We start from the raw sequence: 23,950 nt of genomic DNA, 5'->3' as shown, positions 1-23,950 counted from the left end.
TACCTATCATATTTTTAACTGAGTTTTGTTTGAAGGGTTACTGGGAAATAAACATTTATAAACATTTTCAAAGTGTCAGTAAGTTTTTTTTTTTTTTAAATGTATATTTTCCAGGTATGTTTCATTTGTAGTTCATTCCTTCTTGAAAGTGAAAGTCGCTCAGTCGTGTCCAACTCTTTGTGACTCCATGGATTGTGGAATTCTCTAGGCCAGAATACTGGAGTGGGTTGCCATTCCCTTTTCCACGGGATCTTCTTAATCCAGGGATCAAACCCAGGTCTCCTGCACTGCAGGTGGAGTCTTTACTGCTGAGCCACAAGGGAAGCCCAAGAATACTGGAATGGGTAGCCTATTTCTTCTCCAGCAGATCTTCCTGACCCACTAATCAAAGTGGGGTCTCCTGCATTGCAAGCAGATTCTTTACCAACTGAGCTATCAGATCAGATCAGATCAGATCAGTCGCTCAGTCATGTCCGACTCTTTGTGATCCCATGAATCCCAGCACGCCAGGCCTCCCTGTCCATCACCAACTCTCGGAGTTCACTCAGACTCACGTCCATCGAGTCAGTGATGCCATCCAGCCATCTCATCCTCTGTCGTCCCCTTCTCCTCTTACCCCCAATCCATCCCAGCATCAGAGTCTTTTCCAATAAGTCAACTCTTCGTATGAGGTGGCCAAAGTACTGGAGTTTCAGCTTTAGCATCATTCCTTCCAAAGAAATCCCAGGGCTGATCTCCTTCAGAATGGACTGGTTGGATCTCCTTGCAGTCCAAGGGACCCTCAAGAGTCTTGTCCAACACCAGAGTTCAAAAGCATCAATTCTTCTGTGCGCAGCCTTCTTCACAGTCCAACTCTCACATCCATACATGACCACAGGAAAAACCATAGCCTTGACTAGATGGACCTTTGTTGCCAAAGTAATGTCTCTGCTTTTGAATATGCTATCTAGGTTGGTCATAACTTTCCTTCCAAGGAGTAAGCATCTTTTAATTTAATGGCTGCAGTCACCATCTGTAGTGATATTGGAGCCCAGAAAAATAAAGTCTGACACTGTTTCCACTGTTTCCCCATCTATTTCCCATGAAGTGATAGGACTGGATGCCATGATCTTCGTTTTCTGAATGTTGAGCTTTAAGCCAACTTTTTCACTCTCCACTTTCACTTTCATCAAGAGGCTTTTGAGTTCCTCTTCACTTTCTGCCATAAGGGTGGTGTCATCTGAATATCTGAGGTTATTGATATTTCTCCCAGCAATCTTGATTCCAGCTTGTGTTTCTTCCAGTCCAGCGATTCTCATGATGTACTCTGCATATAAGTTAAATAAACAGGGTGACAATATACAGCCTTGATGAACTCCTTTTCCTATTTGGAACCAGTCTGTTGTTCCATGTCCAGTTCTAACTGTTGCTTCCTGACCTGCATACAAATTTCTCAAGAGGCAGGTCAGGTGGTCTGGTATTCCCATCTCTTTCAGAATTTTCCAAAGTTTATTGTGATCCACACAGTCAAAGGCTTTGGCATAGTCAATAAAGCAGAAATAGATGTTTTTCTGGAACTCTCTTGCTTTTCCCATGATCCAGCAGATGTTGGCAATCTGATCTCTGGTTCCTCTGCCTTTTCTAAAACCAGCTTGAACATCAGGATGTTCACGGTTCATATATTGCTGAAGCCTGGCTTGGAGAATTTTGAGCATTACTTTACTAATGTGTGAGATGAGTGCAATTGTGCAGTAGTTTGAGCATTCTTTGGCATTGCCTTTCTTTGGGATTGGAATGAAAACTGACCTTCTCCAGTCCTGTGGCCACTGCTGAGTTTTCCAAATTTGCTGGCATATTGAGTGCAGCACTTTCACAGCATCATCTTTCAGGATTTGGAATAGCTCAACTGGAATTCCATCACCTCTACTAGCTTTGTTCGTAGTGATGCTTTCCAAAGCCCACTTGACTTCCCATTCCAAGATGTCTGGCTCTAGGTCAGTGATCACACCATCGTGATTATCTGGGTCGTGAAGATCTTTTTTGTACAGTTCTTCTGTGTATTCTTGCCATCTCTTCTTAATATCTTCTGCCTCTGTTAGGTTCATACCATTTCTGTCCTTTATCGAGCTCATCTTTGCATGAAATGTTCCTTTGGTATCTCTGATTTTCTTGAAGAGATCCCTAGTCTTTCCCATTCTATTGTTTTCCTCTATTTCTTTGCATTGATCACTGAAGAAGGCTTTCTTATCTCTTCTTGCTATTCTTTGGAACTCTGCATTCAGATGTTTATCTATCTCTTTCCTTTTCTCCTTTGCTTTTTGCTTCTCTTCTTTTCACAGCTATTTGTAAGGCCTCCCCAGACAGCCATTTTGTTTTCTTGCATTTCTTTTCCATGGGAAAGGTCTTGATCCCTGTCTCCTGTACAATGTCACGAACCTCATTCCATAGTTCATCAGGCACTCTATCAGATCTAGTCCGTTAAATCTATTTCTCACTTCCAGTGTATAATCATAAGGGATTTGAGATAGGTCATACCTGAATGGTCTAGTGGTTTTCCCTATTTTCTTCAATTTAAGTCTGAATTTGGCAATAAGGAGATCATGGTCTGAGCCACAGTCAGCTCCTGGTCTTGTTTTTGATGACTGTATAGAGCTTCTCCATCTTTGGCTGCAAAGAATATAATCAGTCTGATTTTGGTGTTGACCATCTGGTTATGTCCATGTATAGAGTCTTCTCTTGTGTTGTTGGAAGAGTGTGTTTGTTATGACAGGGAAGCTTAAGACTTCAGATCCTGGGCCTTGGAGTCTGACTGCCTGATCTGAACCCTAACTCTACAATCTTGGGTGAGTTATTTAAGTTCTCTATGATACTTTACTTCCATAAAAAAAAATTATCAGTGGTACTGGGCTGCATTAAATGAGATAGTACAAATAAATCATTTAGCAGTACAAATTAATCATTTAGCAGATTTGGGGAGCATAGTAATCTTCAGTAAATATTAGTTTACATTATTATTTTGCTGGTATATCTTCTTTATTGCAGAATTTTGGAGCCACTTTCAACATTCCTAGTCAACAATATGAACAATATTACTCTTAAAGCTTTTACCCTTTTTTTGTATAATATTAATATATTTTTGGAAATAGGAAAATGTAAAACAAAACACATTGGACTATGGAATACATATGGCTACATCTAACTACTGTTTCCTAAGAATGATTATTCTTGGTGGAGAACACCTTTTCCTTTCAAATAAAAACAAAGCTATCTTTGATATGTACCATACTGCTGCTTGGCAAGATAGCACTTGGCAAAGACAGAATCCATTTAAAAGGCTGAAAACATGAGAGAAGTTGCCAGTAATTCATCAGGGTTTCTTTGGCATCTGAAAGGCAGCATAGGGTCAAATAATAGTTGCATAAGGGCACTAAGAGCTGTTCGAGTGAATTACAAATCTAATTTCAGCTGCTGAAATGGAAATGCAATGTGGTAACTTGGAAGGAAACAGAAAAGGAGGGATTTTGACAAGGATGACTGTAATGAATTTCCTTAAATCACTTGCTTGTCTTCATGCTATTTCATAATGGCACCTTTTTACCAAACATTTTTTAATGAATCTCTAATTTCAGCTAATTGTAAATATACAGAATTTTTTCCTTTTCACTTCATGTTAATTGCTTGAGAAATGTTGGAACTTAGCCACTCCATCTTCTACTGATGGGTATGTCTGGGTCTCACTTATTAATTCCTACATGAAATATTTATTGAGCACTTGGGATGTGCCAAGAAAAGTTCTAGATTTCAAGGCTAAGGCAGTTGACAAAAGGGCAGAAATGCTTTCTTTCTTGAAGCCTCTAGTGGAGGAAAACTGGCAGTAAAGCAAATTATGTGTTGGAAGTGGTAAGTGGTAGGGAGAAAAAAGAGAGAGAAATTTTCAGGGCTGGGTTGGAAAATAAATGCATAATTGAAGTAGACCTCCCTGAGAGAATAACATCTAAGTAAAAATCCTGAAAAGAGTGAGAGAGATAACCATAGCAGAGAAGACTGTTTATGGCAGAAGCAACAGCAAGCACTTCCCTGGGACAGGGCGGTGCCTGGGGTGGCTGAGGAAAAGCCAGGAGGAGGAGGAACTGAGGCCAGAGGAATAACTAGCAGGGAAACGGGTCACACGGGGATTTCTAAAATCTTAAGATCATGTTGGGCTTTATTGGGAAAATTTGCAAAGATTCTGATTTATATTTTGCAAAAAATCCTCTGGTCATTGTTCTGAGAATAGACTGAAGCAGTGGCAATGATCAGTGAGGACTTTACCACAAGGATCCAGCCAGAAGGTGATGGCTTTGGACCAGGGGAGATTCTGGGCATGTTCTAAAGGTGGACCTAGGTGTATTTGCTGACAGAAAAGAAAAATAGGAATAAACACCTTAAGGACCGAATGTTCATCAGAAATACAAAAATTAAATGATCGAATGAGTGAATAAATAAGTAAATTCCATACAGCTAAAAGTGAAAATGCAAGAACTAATGCTTAGTGAGAATCATGGGGAAATATCAAATATAAAATGTTTGAAGAATTAAGGAGCTTTAGGTAGAGTATTTAGTGAACTAGGTCCTAGGGAGAAGACAGGTAAATCAGAGATCATATATGTGGGCTTCAGAAACAATTGAAATAAAAAACATTTCGAATGCTAGGTTCATGGATGCTCATGATAATATTCTTGTGCATTTAAGTGTCTGAAATAGATTTTAAAAATGAAATGCATGTTCACAAAAATGAAGAAACAAGCCAAAACTAGTAAGGATTTTAAGTTTTTGTTGATATAATTTTTCACTGCTACCTTTCAAAGAAGCATTATAGGGTATATTATACACCCACCCCCTTTACCAATATTTTGAGAGTAACATTTTATTTAGGCAGAAAGTAATATTTTCCCTTTATACTATGATGAATGTATCAACTTTTTTCCAAATGGCTACCCAGTTATTCAATTTATTGAATAGTTCAATTTTTTAACCAATGATTTAAAATAACTCCATTATCAAACACCAAATTCCGAGATGCCTATGGGCCTCTTTCTCAACTTTCTAGTCTGTCAAGTTGATTTGCCTTTGTCCATTCCCTAACACTACACTATATCAACTATTTTAGGTACAAAATTGTTCTAAAATACATCAGGGTAATCCCTCTCTTTATTGTTCTCCTTCAAAATTTTTCTTGCTATTTTGGTTTCTTCATTTTTCCATATGAACTTAAAATCAGCTTGATTACTTGAAAAAGAAAATTGTTGATATGATTATCGCAATGATTAATAAATCTGGGTGAAACTGACATCTTTGTGATACTGACATAACTTCATTTGTATGCTTGTTATTTGTCTCTTTCTGCCACCATCTCTCACTTAGCATGAAGCAGAATGTAAACACCATAACTTCTCAGACTACTGTCTATCTTGTTTTCTGTGGGAGCATTTTACAGAATAAGGTGAAGTGACTTCAAAACATTTGTTTCATGACAAAATTTGATTCTTCTGAAACCTTTAAGATGCATGCTAGTATTATGCCCATCACATAGATAAAGAAACAGGATCAGTGGTTTCAAGTCTTTGGTCTTGCCAGCACAGATAGAAGAGTCTGTGACAAACACTGCCTTTTATTCAGAAACTTCAGTTCTGAATAGTCTAATATTCAGTGTGAATGTGGAGCTGTTCTATTTCTTTTCTTCGGGCTACTAGAATTTGAGAGCCAAATTTTACTCCAACCTTTATTAATAATACAGGGCATTTCAGAGCCTATGGATTTGTTAAAAAAAAAAAAAAAAAAGCATAAACCTTTGTTTTCAACTTATCATTCTCTCCTTATTTTCTTTCATCTTTTCCTACTTCATGTATCTGGGCAGACTTAACTAAAGATTATATTTTAATGAGACAAAAATAATCATATAGCTGAGTAAATAATCTATTTACATTTTATACAAGAGAATTCTACCACTTAAATAACTCTTGAATGCACCACTTACCCTTTTCTCCATCATCAACTCTTACACTCTTAAAATATTCCTACTCCATTTCCTTGCCTCTTATATGGATTGGTGCTACAATAAGAATGAATTTCAAAATCTCAAATCACTTCAGGTCACTTTCCTGTTAAAAATAATTAGAGAGTTTCCTCCTCCCATCTGAAAAAGGTAAACTTTCTCATCATCACTACCAATCCCTCCTGACCTATGCCATGCCTGTCTTCCAAATTTCATCTGTCATTTCTGCCTCCTTTTTCTTGGGCGCTCCAGCAAACTTTAGTTTCCCCTGATCAAGAATCTCTCTTATCCAGGTCTTCTAACCTGTTCCTTCTTCCTCCTATGTCCTCCTCATTCTTGGACCCACAGTTCAGTCATTACTCTTTCAGCCATGCAGTGGTGGACTTCATGATAGTATAACATTAAATTATATTGACTAATCCTTAATGTCTTGCTTCCTTGTGAAATAGGCTCCATGGGACAAAGGACCATCTCTTGTTTACCATGCTATCTCTGAGACAAGACATCTGGTCTGACAGAGTAAGTCTTAATAAATGTTTTGTTAAATGAACAGAGTATAACCTAACAGTGTTCTTCATGCTCAATTACTAAATTTTTGCTTTTCTAATTATATAATTCCTTTCTCCTTCACCAAAATCATTTTTACATCTTATCAATTACTTTCCCTATGATGAATTTGCTATTAGAATGAGGAGAAAAAGCCTTCACTGAGTTTCATAATCATAAATGGACATGAAATTAACTTAACCTCAGCAGCAGTAAAAAACAATAAAGATACTAAGGACAAAAAGCAAAGAATGAAAAGCTTCATGAAAATTATGAAAAGCCATTTAAGAAAGATTTACTCTGTGTTTACATGAATCGAATGACCATTTAGGGAAGACAGTCTGCTTCTGCATTTACTTACTGTTAGCCTCAAAGTAAACTCCAGCATGTAAAATAATATAGCCTGTAGTTTATATTTCTGACCCTTTACAGGCTACTTTACCATACTGACTGGTAATGCAGTAGTAATTGCATTATACAGTAACTGACTGTATAGTAACTGACTGGAAATTAAACAGTAATAAATTCTTCCTAGACAGATTTATGTCTACCTTAATTTTCAAAATAATGCCAGCTCCAGTTGTTAGAAAAGGTGTTAGTAGAAAAAAGAAAGAGAATAAAAGAACATAAAAAGAAAATATTCTACTAGGAAAATAGAGGAAACACAGAATAAAAGCTTGTGCTCAATGCTTGAAAAAAATCTCTATTTTCCCTGAACAAAAGGTCATGCTGTAAAAATTCATAAATCCAATACCATAGTCATGAGAGCCTTAGAAATGTTTCAGTGCACATCCTAGAACCAAAGGAGGCTTATGCCTGCTCCCTTCTGCATGCTTAAACCCTAAACAAAGGTCTTACATATATATACACATATATTTGGAAAAAGAAAGGAGAAGTATAAGGAGAGGTGATAGAGAACTGTTTATGAGAAAACAAACAAAAATGTCTGGTGAAGTAAATTGCAACTTTCATGTCAAAATTTTCAAGACCCTGTAGCCTTCACCCAAGCTCTTTTAAATCTCCAATTCCTGTCCAGTAATAATAATGTACTGGGGAGCTCCCACTTCTTTCAAATCCTGTTCAATGATTAGAAAGCTCTGTCTCATCTGATTTGAAAGTCTAATCTTCCCAGCTGAGGCTAATTCTCCCTGGAATGCTGCGGCTCTGAAGTGACTCACACTGGTCATCAAAGGCATCTCCTAGAGTCATGTAAACATGTTTGTGGAGTGTGGAGGGGTGGGACCACTTCCCTGTGTACCATCCCTGGGAAGGAAAAAATTTCTGTCCACTCTGTCTAACCTACTTCCCAGATAGATGTCCCGCGCACCTTACAGCCTTTGGCTTCTTGGGTTTCCTCACCTCGTAGCAGCACCCTTGACAGGGTACCACAGAGAGAACATAGATCTTTTCAAGTCATCAGCTCTGATGCCGGAAACCCATGCATGGGAGTGCAGATTCTGCCATCTCTCTCTCTTTGATTCTTTTTTCCTCATGTTCAAATCAGAAAACTACATACACCAATGTCCAACTGGGGAAGGACATACTGGTCCCTGCTTTCTGCAGACACGCCTTATTCTCCACGAGTATTAATTAGGTCATTTCATGAACTTCATTTCATGAGGCTAGTGAAAATGAAAGTGTTAGTCACTCAGTTGTGTCCAACTCTTTGCCACTCCCAGGCAAGAACACTGGATTGGGTTGCCATTCCCTTCTCCAGGGGATCATCCTGACCCAGGGATTGCAACTTGAACCCAGGTCTCCTGCACTGAAGGCACATTATTTACCATCTGCACAACCAAGGTAGGTGCAAACACACTGTGTTGCTCTACTGGCTTTCTCTGATCTTTTCTTTCTATGGAAGGGTGGGGAGATTAGAAAATGGGATACTTGACTCTTTTTCCTCCTTGGTTTTAGATTGTGGTCACCAATTTGGGGACAAGATGAAAAGTCCCTCTCACGATCATAAAAGGCCAGAAGTGGGCAGTGACCCAATTCTTGGAAGCCACACCCCTTTCCCCAAATAGTTGGAATAATCCCACTCACTCACTGGCATATGAAATTATCCAGCCTATAATACTAACCACCCTATATTTTAGGTCTGTCTCTGAGATGGACATAATCTGTCTCTGAGACAGAATATTCCATATTCTGTCTATGGAATGTGTATCTCTCTAAATAAACCTGCTTTCACTAAAATAAAATAAAATAAAAATTTGAAATGTTATGTTTGTTTTATTCTGCTTATTGTGCCCCAGTTAGAAATATCTAACTTTTCAGTGGTGCATAAATTAAAGTTGACAAATGATTTTGCTTTTCTTTCAAATGCAAAGTGCACATCCCTGGTTAATCCATGATTACACTTTCAAGGTAAGTGAAAGTAAAAATGAAAGTCGCTCAGTCACATCCAGCTCTTTGCTGACCCCATGGACTATACCCCAGGGAATTCTCCAGGCCAGAACACTGGAGCAGGTAGCCTTTCCCTTCTCCAGGGGATCTTCTCAACCCAGGGACTGAACCCAGGTCTCCCACATTTCAGGTGGATTTTTTACCAGCTGAGCTACAAGGGAAGCCCAAGAATACTGGAGTGGGTAGCCTATCCCTTCTGCAGCAGATCTTTCCGACCCAGGAATCAAACTGGGGTCTCCTGCATCGCAGGTGGATTCTTTACCAACTGAGCTATCAGGGATGGGTATTTATTGCCAGAGAATAAATTCACTCACATACTGTCTCCTGTGCTGCAACAAAACCAACCCACTGGAACAGGACCATCAAATAGTAAGTGCTTGGGTCTGCAACTGTAGAAATGTGCTTCCTCAGCTATTGAATGCAGTAAAAGAATCTGATATGGTTTTGATTTTCAAAGTTTCCCCACATCAACTTTTCCCAAAAGCAGAAAATAAGAATCTAACTGGAATTTCCTGTTCCGGATGCAATACCCTGAAGTCTTATTATACTGCGCTCTCTGTTTTTATTTCAGGAATGTACTGAATTACCCCACTCAGTAATGTGTGCATTAAAAAAAAAAATAGCATAAAAGCTTACTTGACTGACAGCTTCCTATTTCTAAGAAGGTGATTTTTTTGTAAAATTCATACTAATAACTTTTGGAAGGTAAAATTGAATTTTTGTGTTCATATCTTCTTCATGTATTTAAAGATACCACAAAAACAAAGGTAAACTATAGAGTGCAGGCAGGCATTACTACCTTCATGGTTGTACAGTGAAATTATTAGTGGAAATCCTTCTGCTATCTTGAACACCTCTGAATTATAATTATCGCATTTAGTTTTGCTAGTACATTTTGTTCTTTTCAAACCTAAATAATGTATTTAAATATACAATAAATGGTGTTTCAGATTCACTAAAATTCACACAGATTGCCAAATTAGCTGCTTTTATATAGTCATTTTTATTACCAAATGAAATTATTTTCACCTCCATGGGAATAAACAACATACTGTCACAAGGTGTCTTTGGTATAAATACCCATTCATCTATGTATAATAAAAGGCTTTACATATAACTGGGGGAAATCTTTGCCTTAGGAAAAGGATGCCATTTAAATTTATAATTGCAGAATTAGATAAGATAAAGTTCCCTTATTGGTGCTTTATTTTAAAGAGGATAAGAAACTATATTTGTTGCCGCATTATATTAGATTGAAAGTAGATTTTAAAAAGCCTAAAACAAGTGACCCAAAGGTTTTAATCTAATTAAAATTAACATTTTATTTAATTCCATACTCTAGTAGTTCACCAATTAATGTCAGCTTGGTTCCAGATAATTGTTTATATTCTTTAGAGGAGAGTCTTTGAAAACACACACATTAATTTAAAAATGAATGTAATTTATTCATGTGGTCTAAAGCTTCTACTTTATTTAAAAATTAAAGTATTTAATGGTATTCTGATTTTCCTTTGCTATCAGTGTCAGGAATCTACAGTCAATACTGTAGGTAAAAGAACTGATTTTGACAAATGGTAGCCTGTGTCATTGAAAACATAATTGTAATTTATGGAGTGGAAATGGCATATTGGAGTAGACAGAAACTTCTACCACAGGTGAGGTCACAAAAGGAAGGGCTAACATACAACTTTGGATAAACATTTATTCTTCCTGGTCTGGGACTCAATTTGACACACAAGTTGGATTATCTTACTAGGGAGAAAGGTAGTCAAGAACTCTAAGTAGAAGAAGTAATAAAACTCAAAATGAAGATGCTTCTGTCTTCCAGGAAGAGATTTATGCATCTCTACTCTTGAAGCAGAACTTCCCCAGTTTTTTATGTTATTAGACCTCAAAACAAAAACCTGAGTCCTAAGATTAAAACCATGTAGAGGATGATAATCAATTTTCTACCACTAGATGGAACCAGAAAGCTGTTTGCATTCTCAGGATAAGAAAAATCGCTGTGAAAGTGGCTATAACAGAGAAATGCCATTGAGCTTTCAAGCATTCTCAATAGTGAACATAAACAGTGAACATCCTTTTGAAAGCGATTTCAAAAGAAGAAATGAAATAGAGCTCAAACTTTAAGTTTGAAAGGCTGATTGTACATGAAAGTGTTCCAAACTCATTTCCCTTAAAGTTTGTTTGTTCTTCAAAATCTCTAGTGTGGTTTTCTGAAGTGCTCAGTTAATTCAAGAAGTCACCTAATTATCACACAAACAAATCCTAAAAACACTTGCAAAGCCTTTTCATCTACTTTTTAAATTGTCAGGTGAAATAGAAATTCATCTCTCATAATGACACTGCAGTCTCAGCTCTTTAATTCCATTATTAAATAGATCCTACCCCACTGATTTTCAACTGCTCTCCTTCAGCATTCATAAACATTTATAGCTAAAATGTGCCATCTCCCTGCCTCTCTCAGAACACAGACTGCTTGCTCACAGAATAAGTACCACGTGCTTAGCTTATGGTCAAGCTCTCTGTGCCCTGATGCTTTTGAATTGCTCTCTGATATTTGTCCTTTTAGTTTAGAACATCACAGTGACATCTTCAAGAAAGTTGTCTTCCATAAATATTAATATTGGGGATATAGAAGTTTCATAAGCTCCTATAGCTATTATTCACATTTTATCTTTTTGAGGATTTTTTTTTTTTTTTTTGCTCTTTTAAAATTATGTGTAAGTAGCAAGTTAGTGTTCTTGCCTGGAGAATCCCAGGGATGGGGGAGCCTGGTGGGCTGCCGTCTATGGGTTGCACAGGGTCGGACATGACTGAAGTGACTTAGCAGCAGCAAGTTTCTTTAGTGTCTGTCCACGTTATCATTTGGTTTAGCCTCAAGGTGTGCAAACTAATCTTACCATAGCTAAAAGAACCTGTACTAACCTACTAGGAGATCTACTAGGAGAAATCTACTACTAGATCTACTAGGAGAAATTTATAACACATTCCAAACATACATAAGCCATGTCTACAGTGTGTGCTGCCTGTACTGAATGTTAGATTTTGTGATCGGAATGTATGTATGTTTGTGTTTATCGAACTTCTAACATAGTGCCTTACACTGTATGGATGCAAATAATTATTATCTGCGGAAAGGATGAATGAATGAATGACCAAACATTACAATTTGTTGTTGTTGTTCAGTTGCTAAATCGTGTCTGACTCTTCCCGACCCCATGAACTGTACAGTCCACGGAATTCTCCAAGCCAGAATACTGGAGTGGGTAGCCGTTCCCTTCTCCAGCGGATCTTTCCAACCCAAGGATCAAACCCAGGTCTCCTGTATTGTGGGCAAATTCTTTACCGTGTGAGCCACCAGGGAAGCCCCAGCATACCAAGCTTCCCTGTCCTTCACTATCTCCCAGAGTTTGCTCAAATTCATGTCCACTGAGTCAGTGATATCGCCTACCACCTCATCCTCTGCCACTCTCTTCTTTTGCGTTCAATCCTTCCCAGGATTAGTTATATTTTAACTCTAGTGCTATCTTAAACATGTGATTTCATTCATAAATTGATGGAAATGCTTCCAAATTCTGGGCTTAATGTGAAGAGTTTTGAGTTATCTCTTAATAAAAATATGCTATTAAATTGTATTACTATATCATTATAGAAGATTGTATCAATTGTGGAAGGTTGTAGACTGCATCACTGTAGAAGATTGTATCAATCTTCTATTGATCACATTCTCTGAGGTGTGAGACTAGAGAACTAGCTCAGGGAAGATTCCTCTCAGGGCTATACATATATAAAGTATTAGTGACTATAGATATAAGTCTTTTGATTTTCCGTTCTGTAAGTTGAGCTGTTAGCCATCCTCTTCCCTTCCATCTCTTCCACCTAATTTTACTCTAAAGTATCATTTGCTGCACCTTTTTTACATTGTTAAACATGTAAATATCTACATTTTGTTCACTGGCTATAAATAAATCAATGGCTTCATGTAAAATTGGAGAACTCATTGTATACCTTAAACTTGGGCAATGCTACATGTTGATTATAGCAAAGCTGGAAAAAAATATATTATATAAGGCATGAATAAGGCATGTTCTCTACCTTAAATGAAATTATGCCCTATCAACTAGGAAAAAATAAAAGGACCTTAATACATACTCTGGTAGAATGTCATAACATTCTACATGAGCTCATAGAAAGGAGACATCACGTTAAATTGGGGAGCTTAAAAATATTCACAAGGAGATAGAATCTTTGAATTTCAGGAAAATCCTCTAGGAAAGCAGAAGAAAAAAATTCAAGGCAGAAGGAACAACATTTAAAAAGATGCAGAAGGCGGAAACCATGAAGTATATTTAGGATCATGTTATTTGGAGAACATGATACATAGAATCATGAGAATTAAGGACATAAAAATAAATTTGGATGAGAGCAAAGAGGGTCCTCAATAAATAAAATGAACACACTTAAATCTAATTTGATAACAGAAGATGAGCTATTAAGGGACTGAGCAATATCTGTATTTCTCAAACTATGTTTAATAGAATAATGTTCTAGTTGATCTTTCAATAAGTGGAAAAACATTTCTCAGGTAACCAAATAGATTTTGGATACACCTAATAAAATGCATTTCTATGCAGATTTTCAGTGAAGGTTAATCTCTGCAGAAGAAAAATGAGTAACCTTCAGATATATGATTCAAACCTCCAGTCCTGCAATCTGGGTGTGTGTGTGTGTGTGTGTGTGTGTGTGTGTGTGTGTGTGTGTTTGTGTGTGCTTGTCATGGGAGAGATGAAAGGCTCACCAGGGACCACAATCTTAACTGCCATGATCAAAGAAGCCGACTTCTGTGGAACCAGCAGAACTATTTGCTTTCATGCTTTCTCTTTTTTATCTTCCTGGGAAAGACTAATGAAGTGGCAGCCTTTGACCAGGCTTTGCTTTCTTATCATCTCCTCGTTCATTCATCCTACCTCAAAAAGTCTCCATTGTCCAAAATTTTCTCAGAACTTCCCAGAAACCAGTGACCTCCGAATTCTGTTTGCTTCTTCTCCATCTTAAGCCATCTGTATTGTTAACACTCCAGTTATTTTTTTGGAAATCCTTGCTCCTTTTTATCCTGTGATGCTACACTATATTTGCTGTCCTTTTCTCCCATCTGTTTCCTATAAGGAGTAATTTCCCAAGGAAAAGTCTTAAGTGATCATTTCTCCCAAATCCCCACCATTTCTTCTTTCAGTTCTGTGGCCCTGAACAACCCTGATTCCTCCTCATGCTCGCAGGCTCAGTTGCTTCAGTCTTGTCTGACTCTTCGGGAGCCTATGGACTGTTACCCCCCAGGCGCCTCTGTCCATGGGATTCTCCAGGCAAGAACACTGGAGTGAGCTGCTATGCCTTCCTCCAGGGATCTTCCCGAACCAGGGATCGAACTCTCATCTCCTGAGTCTCCTGCATTGCAGGTGGATTCTTTACCCAATGAGCCACCTGGGAAGCCCAGATTCCTCCTCAGGAATCAGTAATTCCTACAAGCAAAGGTACCTGAATCAAAAAAGCAAATAGATTCAACCCCAAACTCCTTTCTCCTTCTGTCAAAACCACACATTTTACAGTTCTTTCCTGTCCAACCTGTGTGTGAAGACATTTTCTTCCTCTTTTCCCCTTTTCTATATCCATATCTAATCAGTGGCCAAGGTTCATAAATTCTAACTTTGAAATATTTTTCTTATCAATTCTCTTTCCTTCCCATTAATAAGCATAAAGAGCAAAGAATATTACCTCTTGGATGGGACTAATGAAATAAATATTTTTGTGAAATTAAGTGGAAAGGAAAAGAAAATATTAAATTTTGATAGCAATGGAATATCAAGATGGGTCAGTTGAATGTCTATCAACTGTTCTGATAATTTGGCAAATGTTTGCTAAAATCATCACAGTCCATGTTTGACAGCTTACAGCGATATCTGCTCAATGAATAAATTTCTGTTCATCTTTCTAGTATGTTTGCCAAATAAATCAAAATACTAATTTAATTGACAATAAGAAAAGCCCCTGCCAAGAGCACTGAACACTCAAATGTAAATGGAGTAAGAGGGGAAAACTGAGAAGGGCTAAAATACAGAGTAAACGTCAATGAATAAAAGGGATACAGTTATTCAAAGTCATCTAAAATTGACCCTATCTAGTTGACTCACTGATCAACTAGAACAGGAACGAGTATATTAACATCTAAATAAAGAAAATGTAAGATCGTAGGAGCATTAATGAGCCTTGTGAGATGCACTGGTCTAGGTCATGGCTAAGTTGATGTGAAAGCCTCCTGCTTAGTCATTCAGTATTTGCGACCCCATGAACTGTAACCCTGCCAGGCTCCTCTGTCCAGGGGATTTCCCAGACAAGTATTACTGGAGTGGGTTGCCATTTCCTCCTCCAGGAGATCTTCCTGACCCAGGAATTGAACCTGTGACTCGTGAGTCTCCTGCATTGGCAGACAGATTCTTTACCACTGAAGCCACTTGAAGTAATCAGGGAAATACAAAACAAAACCATACTTAACATATGGTTTCCATCTTTGCCCCATTTCCACAGGCTAGAGGAAGAGAATTAAGAAACTATGAAGGTTAAGTGGAGAAATCTAATTCTAAGGCTGAATTAGGAACTCCACTGTCAGACCTAAGGGAGGACTGTCACTAAATAAGCTGCCCTCTCTATCTCTAATTCCTGCTTCCTTTGTCTACCTTATTTGCTTCAGAACACATAATTATTATTTCCTTAAGTACCTACAATCTACAGAGCATTTAATTTAAAAATACATTTTCAAATTAGACTATTTTAGATTTTGTATTATATTTGTTTCTGTGTTTGCTGGATCTAAGTCTTTAGCTTGTGTCTATCAACTAGTTTTAGTCAATCACCATTTGTTATAGAATGAACTTTTAATAATATTATTCCTTCTTTTTTAATGGAGAAATTTGAGTATTACTGTAGGTATTGTCTCAATTAATAGTTTGATAATCCCTACATAAAGCATTTCTAGACTACTCAACATTTCCCCATTATACTACTTAATTTAGCTCCCAAGTTTGCTCTCTTATTATTAAATCAATATATTTGAGGTCTCTACTTTCTGCTGATGCTTAAAGGCAAAATTTTAAACATGTTCTGTTAATGAGTGAATCTTCACTATACCTTCAATTAATGCATAACAAGTTACTTTAGTCAAACAATATTATTAATAAAATATATTAGATTTTTTAAATTAAGTGATCTATTAGGATGATCATTTATACTAAAGTGATGGTATTTATCTGTTTAAGATAAGCTAGAATATATAAAAGTTCTTACAACTCAATAATCAGAAACAATGTGATTAGAAAATGGACAAAGGATCTGAATAGGTTTTTGCTCAAAGGTGATATGAAAATGGTCAATAAGCCCATGAACTAATTGTAATGTTATTAGTAATCAGGGAAATGCAAACCAAAACCATAATGAAGCACCACTGTGCATTCAATAGGAGGATTATGATGCAAAAAGCAGATAATAACAAGGATTGCCGAGGACATGAAACTGGAGTCTTGATAGACTGCTGATGGCAATGTAAGATGATATAATCCCTTCAGAAAACATTTGGGACATTCCTTAAAAAAAAGGCTAAATAGAATTACTGGTGTGGGGGGTTGTTCAGTCACTTCAGTCACATCCAGCTCTTTGTGACTCTATGGGCTGTAGCCCACTGGGCTCCTCTGTCCGTGGGATTTCCCAGGCAAAAATACTGGAGTGAGTTGACATTTCTTCCTCCAGGGGATCTTTCTGACACCCAGGGATTTAACCCTTGTCTTTTGTGTCTCCTGCGTTTCCTGCATTGGCAGGTGTTTTCTTTATCACCAGCACCACCTAGGAAGCTCATGACTCAGCAATTTCACTGCTAGATATAGACCCAAAGAAATTAAAGGACATGTCCACATAGGAATCTTTACATTCATATTAAGAACAGCCTTATCCATAATGCTGGAAACAACCCAAGTACCCATCAGTTGATGAATAGAAAAGTACAAAGAAATATATCCATACAATAGAAAACTACTCAGTTTAAAAAGGAACGAAGTAATGATACATGTTACAATATGGATGAACCTTAAAAACATTATGCCAAGTGAGAGAAGCCAGTCCAAAAACAGCATACACTGTATGATTCCATTCATATCCATCCATTGTAATATTCCATCCATTGCAATATGCAATGTCCAGAAAAGAAAAATCTATAGAGATTGGGTAAGGTTTGTGTTTGCCTATAGTTGGAAGAGTTTGGATACAATGTGGGCTATTGCAAAAATGTAGAGAGTTTATGAGATAATGAAAATATTAGGATTTAGCAGTGATAGTTGCACAATTCTATGACTATACTGAAAACTACAAAATCGTATATCTTAGTAGGTGAACTATATGGTATATGAATTATATCTCAATAACAAAGAAAGTACTTTTGGTGGATTAAAGCATTTATTGTGTCACTTAATTGGGGAATGATTTTGCAGGTCAATCTTACTTACAGGAAATCCTTACTTATGTAGTACTGTTTTCAAGATGATCACTTTCTTTTTTAATATGACAAAATTCATTAGAGTATATTAGGAAAAGTCCTATTTGAGGAGATGCTGAAATTCTTTTTAAATTTATACGAAGTGCAATGTTCACCAGGCACTATTGTGTGCCAATAAATAATATTTACTAGGAGTTGGAAAATGTAATTTAACCATTCTATAAATACTAATGTGTGTTAGTGTTGAAGGGCTTCATTTTATCATTTGTGCAAGAATGAAGCTGACTAAATTCTCAGCTCTAAAGCTGTACAAATCTGTGACAAAGATGGATGACAAAATAATGAAACCATAAGTTCTATGAATATTCAACTAGTTGGTGACAAAGTTTTCAGTATTTTATTTAATTCCATCAAAATGCTGAGTAAGTCCATCCAAGAAAAACAATTTCATTTGTGGTCCTGTTACATTGTTTCTATTGAACATCTTAAAGGCTTATCAGTGTATAGAACAGAAAGGGTTATATTCAGAACTTTGAGAAAATTGCTTCTGGGAAACTCTTTCTGTCTCTATAGAGCAGAGACATAATTAGAGGGAAAAGAGGTAAATCTACTGAAAAACACCAGAGGGAATTTACTATTTTTCAATTATCAATTTCCTCCAAGCAGTACTAAATCCCAGGAAAGAATTTCCTTTTCCTTGACTTATTTGATTTGTCATTTCACTTAAACAGCTATCAATTAACTCACTAAATTTAAATGATTATAACTGCAAGCACCACTGTGGAATTTATTTAGAAAATCAAACATTTTGTCTAAAATATCCAGTAAGGAATATGAAAAGTATGAAATGTGGTGCAACATTTATCTTTTTAAATAAGAGCAGTGACTATATTCGCTGATTGTATTTTACTTGATAATGCAAGTCAAAAACAACATCTATGGTTTAGGAAACTCTATCAAAAAAACAAATGGGAAAAAATGTTCTGGTGATATAATTTCCCTCAGTACCCTGAAATTCATTAAATAATTTCTTTTATACTACATTAGCTAATTTTATCAACTAATTTATCATTCTATAATACTTATACAATTTTAATTTTGAGCTCATTTGCATACAAACAGCTTTCAGATAAAAACTTACCTCAGAAACAGAAAAAGAATGACTTTAAGACCTTTCAATAGTGACTGCTGTCATCCTGCTTTTCAAGATTTTATTTGCTAAGTATTAATTTTGAAAGTAGAAACAATACCCTAATTCTAGGCCTAACTAATGAGGCAGGCATAGAATTTAGGATAAAACAAATCATCTCTCGATTAGTTAGAAAAGACAGCAAATCACTGTCAATATCCTCTATGTCTTGGACCCTGTAGTAGGTCTGTAATTATCTGTCTACCCTCTGTCTACCAGATGATGATAACTCACACAAATACAAGTAAAGGTACATATCTAGCTGTACACTTAGGCTTACTGTATTTCTAAATCACATAACTACACTTATATAATTCTTTTTTATAATTTAAAATGCATTATCTTAAAGAAAAAATATACTTACTGCCCTCTAGAGGTATGAACCAGTAGTGTAATAAGTGTAGATGTTGCTGGGCATATACAGTTTAAAGCTAACATGGCGTATTTAAACTCTTCTTCACAAACAACATGATCTGTTTGAAATAAAATAGGTAAATTAGAATAATTTACCTTGGGATAGTAGTATTTTAAAGTAATATGTAAAACACAGAATAAAATTACAAAAGCTTCCATATAAATACACTTGCTTCAGAGATGTTTTTACATGTGCAAATTTATCTCCAGGAAAAATGTTTCATAAGAAAGAGTACTAGACTGTGAGGTAAGTTATTGAGGTACAGGGGGGTTCTAACCCCAGATATGTCTTTAATAAAACTGACAGCCTTTGGCAAGAAGTTTTTTTCCTGTGCCTCATCTGTACAAAAAGGTAAGAAGTTGGTAGGTGTGAGGCACAGCCTGTATAGTAAATTTAAGACTAAACACAGTCTCCTTTACTTCTGATAATTCTATGGTATGAAATATAATAGTGTTGATTTATAACATGATTTATTTATCAAATCCATAGTCACATAACATAAAGACTTAGAATTACTTATTAAAAAATGTGGCAGATAATATTTGCACAATAGATAAGTAATAATTTGTACAATCAAAACAACTACCATTATCAATCAATAAAAATTAATCCTGATATAAATATAAATTATACCTTAACCTTAGAATCTAAGGTCATAAATTCAGAAGATGATAGAGTCCAGTTGGAAACAATAATAAATGGCATAAAAAGAAACTCAATGACATAAAAACAATAGAGAGCTAGAAATGATGACACATGGTTGGGGGGGAGTGAAGGTCATGTTAAAAGGAGTAATGCCATTCAGCCCAAGTAAATTGTTTTCATGCAGGAATGAGGGCCCAGATGCCATATGCTCAATTTTCCACAAAAATAACATTTTAGAGAAGCAATTAATGTTTGGGGAAAAAAAAGCTGTTTGTTTTGGGGGGAAAAAACCTTCCCTTCCAAGTAAACTTCTGTAGCTGATATTGAAAATAAAGACTGCTTAAAGTTCTAAGAAAGTAAATATTCTTAGGCAGAAAATAGCAGTTTTAGCTAATGAAGAAATGGGTTGAATTTGTGAGTCTGATCTATGAAATGAAAACACACACTATACAATTTATGACGAAACAAGATTACTTGGGAAGTGATTCATTAAATGTTCCAGATAGATAAATAATAACCTTACTCTTGTTTGCATAACATCAGTGAGCATATGAAAGAGCCCATTATTTTTCTTTTTCCTTCATTTCCTTAATTCATTTTTTCTTTTACATTTTATGGAAGAAATTATAAGCTATGGTTACACATCAGGGTTTACTCTTTAAAAAACTCAAGAATCTAACAATGCCTCTTTTTTTTTTCTGCTTGTCAGTATTATAATAAAAATCTATAAGAAAAATCTCCAAAATATATAACCATGATTTAATAGTTTACAGGAAGATCCTAAGTTCTATTTTGAATTTAGAAAAGTATTCAAAGTATCTGCAAAAGAACAGTGACTTAAACCGCTATTTTAATATTTCTCAAATAATTTTAAGTATATAATGCCCAATCTATGAAAATAAAGTTACAAAACTGTTAAATGAAGAATAATTTTACTTTAGAATCATATGATAGCCAAACACATGGGGTCTATAAATTTTAAACCAAAAATTGAACGCATGATTGAAGAAAAGTATGTATATGTATTATGACATGAGATAGAGTATTTAAAAATCCACCCACTACCAGAAAATTTGGAAGGTATGATTACCATATATGCAATACCAAAGAATGCTCAAACAACCACACAATTGCATTCATCTCACACGCTAGTAAAGTAATGCTCAAAATTCTCCAAGCCAGGCTTCAGCAATATGTGAACTGTGAACTTCCAGATGTTCAGCTGGTTTTAGAAAAGGCAGAGGAACCAGAGATCAAATTGCCAACATCCGATGGATCATCAAAAAAGCAAGAGAGTTCTTGAAAAACATCTATTTCTGCTTTATTGATTATGCCAAATCCTTTGACTGTGTGGATCACAATAAATGGTGGAAAATTCTGAAAGAGATGGGAATACCTCTTGACCTGCCTTTTGAGAAACCTGTATGCAGGTCAGGAAGCAACAGTTAGAACTGGATGTGGAACAACAGACTGGTTCCAAATAGAGAAAGGAGTACGTCAAGGCTGTATATTGTCACCCTGCTTATTTAACTTCTATGCAGAGTACATCGTGAGAAACGCTGGGCTGGAGGAAGCACAAGCTGGAATCAAGATATCCGGGAGAAATATCAATAACCTCAGATATGCAGATGACACCACCCTTATGGCAGAAAGTAAAGAAGAACTAAAGAGCCTCTTGATGAAAGTGAAAGAGGAGAGTGAAAGAGTTGGCTTAAAGCTCAACATTCAGAAAACTAAGATCATGGCGTCCGGTCCCATCACTTCATGGCAAATAGATGGGGAAACAGTGGCTGACTTTATTTTTGGGGGGCTCCAAAATCACTGCAGATGGTGACTGCAGCCATGAAATTCAAAGACGCTTACTCCTTGGAAGGAAAGTTATGACCAACCTAGATAGCATATTGAAAAGCAGAGACGTTACTTTGCCAACAAAGGTCCATCTAGTCCAGGCTATGGTTTTTCCAGTGCTCATGTATGGTGTGAGAGTTGGACTATAAAGAAAGCTGAGTACCAAAGAATTGATGCTTTTGAACTGTGGTGTTGGAGAAGACTCTTGAGAGTCCCTTGGACTGCAAGGAGATCCAACCAGGCCATCATAAAGGAGATCAGTCCTGGGTGTTCATTGGAAGGACTGATGTTGAAGCTGAAACTCCAATACTTTGGCCACCTGATGCAAAGAGCTGACTCATTTGAAAAGACCCTGATGGTGGGAAAGATTGAGGGCAGGAGAAGAAGGGGATGACAAAGGATAAGACGGTTGGATGACATCACTAACTCAATGGGTTTGGGTAGATTTTGGCAGTTGGTGATGGACAGGGAGGCCTGGTGTGCTGCAGTTCATGGGATTACAGAGAGTCGGACATGACTGAGTGACTAAACTGAACTGAACTGAATACCATATGCAACTATTAACTTTCCCTTGGCTTAATGTAGAAACCATATTTCTTCTAGCAGGGGACCATGAGAAAATGCGGTAGTTATATGATAGTTTGAAAATATTCCATCTTATTTTCCTTTAGTGCTAAAAAATAAAAAAAACTGGGCCCCCTTCCTTCCATTTTCCTCAATTAATGTGTTATCTCTGGTTGGTTGGAAATGGCTGAAGTACAATCATGTTGCACTGGCTAATGTTTCAAAAACTATAATAATCAGTGGGAAAGAGAAGAGAAAAGTTAGCTTTAGGCATCATTTTTATGTCTGTATATGCTTTTTTTCTACAGGTAAGTAAAGTTTTTACAGTGTCTATTAACCCAACAAGCAATGTACACATTTCTGGAGGCAATTGTCTACATAGATACAAAGTTTTGAAAAATTTTAGTAAATACTGAATTATTTAGGAAGACAGTTACTGTATAAACTTAGAGAAAGTTTATTTTGTTAATACTATATGTGAGTCATTAATAGAAATTTAAGATCTGATCATTAATGTTGTCAGTAGCAGGCATATATTTACTGGTGCAAGCATCTGTTTTGTGTTGTCTTTTTTTGGTTATTCATATCTGGGCATTTACAATGTTGAGATACATGCTTTCTTACTATTAATTATTTCTCTTCTGTTTTTCCTTCATATTACAAATTACATATTCTATTAATTATTTAAAGTGTATTCATATAGATATTTACATTTACTCTGAATTTTGTTCCAGGCTGGTAAAGGAAGTGTGACAAAATATTTATCATACAAAAGAGATATTGGATCAGATAGGTTGAAAGCATCCATCTTAGATTAATGAGTTAATATATAATCTTGGGATTCCTTGTTAGATAAAAAGAAAAATCAGTACTCTTTATAAAGAAAACATATATTTCACCAATAAGGATGATTGACACATGAAAAGGAATACTATAGTGTAATAGTCTTCATTTACACAAATTAAGAAAGGTGAAACTCATTCTGCAAATCAAAATTGAATTTATCTCTAGAAGTCTCCTCTCAGGCCCAAATCCACCTCTCCTCCTCAAACATTTATACTCACTGTTATTTCCTAACTTGAATACAAAAGCAGAATATTCTTTCATCTTATTTTGCCCCTCATTTCCCAATGTCATATGACTGCCAAGGTTTATGGATGGTACCACTTTGGTCCTCTGTCACTTTCTCACTCGCCTCCCCCCCATTCCCACTCTTAACTACTTATTGAAGGCTTCTGATCCTTATCCATGCTCTTAAGGGCCACTTACCAGCTTCTAGAATTAAAATTTATTTTTTTTTAATTTTAGAAACAATATGCTTCATCTTGTGTACTAGATGTAGAGAGCAACCTATGCTTAAAAACACTATTGTTTTTGCAGTTAAATGTGTGAATACTTTTACTAATTTAAAAAAAAAAATGAAGTTCAGTATGGGGTTTACTACCAAATAACTTCAGGTCAGATTTTACCACTAACAGAAATACTAAAATATTTTCTTTTCTCAGAGTTTTCTGGATTGGGGGATCCCAAATCAGCTAAAGGGATCATGGACCTTTATATAAACACTAATAATCTCTCACTTGGGGTAATAAAACAGCTTCCTAAATGCTTGTCCTGTTTTGCAACTTTTTGGCATCCCACTTATCACCCTTCTAAGACTGTGTTGGCAAATACAATTGCCTCAGTCATGAATGAATAAATGACATTTACCGCAATATGAATGTATTTAGAGATGATTGTATTAAGTGAAGTAAGCCAGACAGAGAAAGACACATATCATATGATATT

At 36.2% G+C, this 23,950-nt stretch overlaps 1 protein-coding gene across 3 annotated transcripts in view; it reads right to left on the bottom strand.

Annotated features, from left to right (window-relative positions):
• Window positions 1-23,950, bottom strand: part of KCNT2 (potassium sodium-activated channel subfamily T member 2) — a 443,182-nt gene that overhangs the window by 127,309 nt on the left and 291,923 nt on the right. For all 3 annotated transcript variants that reach the window (XM_024976669.2, XM_024976670.2, XM_059875651.1), the window contains exon 14: window positions 19,055-19,163. In XM_024976669.2, the coding sequence (XP_024832437.1) occupies window positions 19,055-19,163 (109 nt within the window). The remainder of the gene's footprint in view (window positions 1-19,054; window positions 19,164-23,950) is intronic.

This window comes from Bos taurus, chromosome 16, assembly GCF_002263795.3.
Source record: "Bos taurus isolate L1 Dominette 01449 registration number 42190680 breed Hereford chromosome 16, ARS-UCD2.0, whole genome shotgun sequence".
In the NCBI taxonomy this organism is placed as follows: Eukaryota; Metazoa; Chordata; class Mammalia; order Artiodactyla; family Bovidae; genus Bos; species Bos taurus.
Note: the sequence above shows the minus strand (reverse complement) of the source record. Positions and strands in the feature narration are given on the sequence as shown.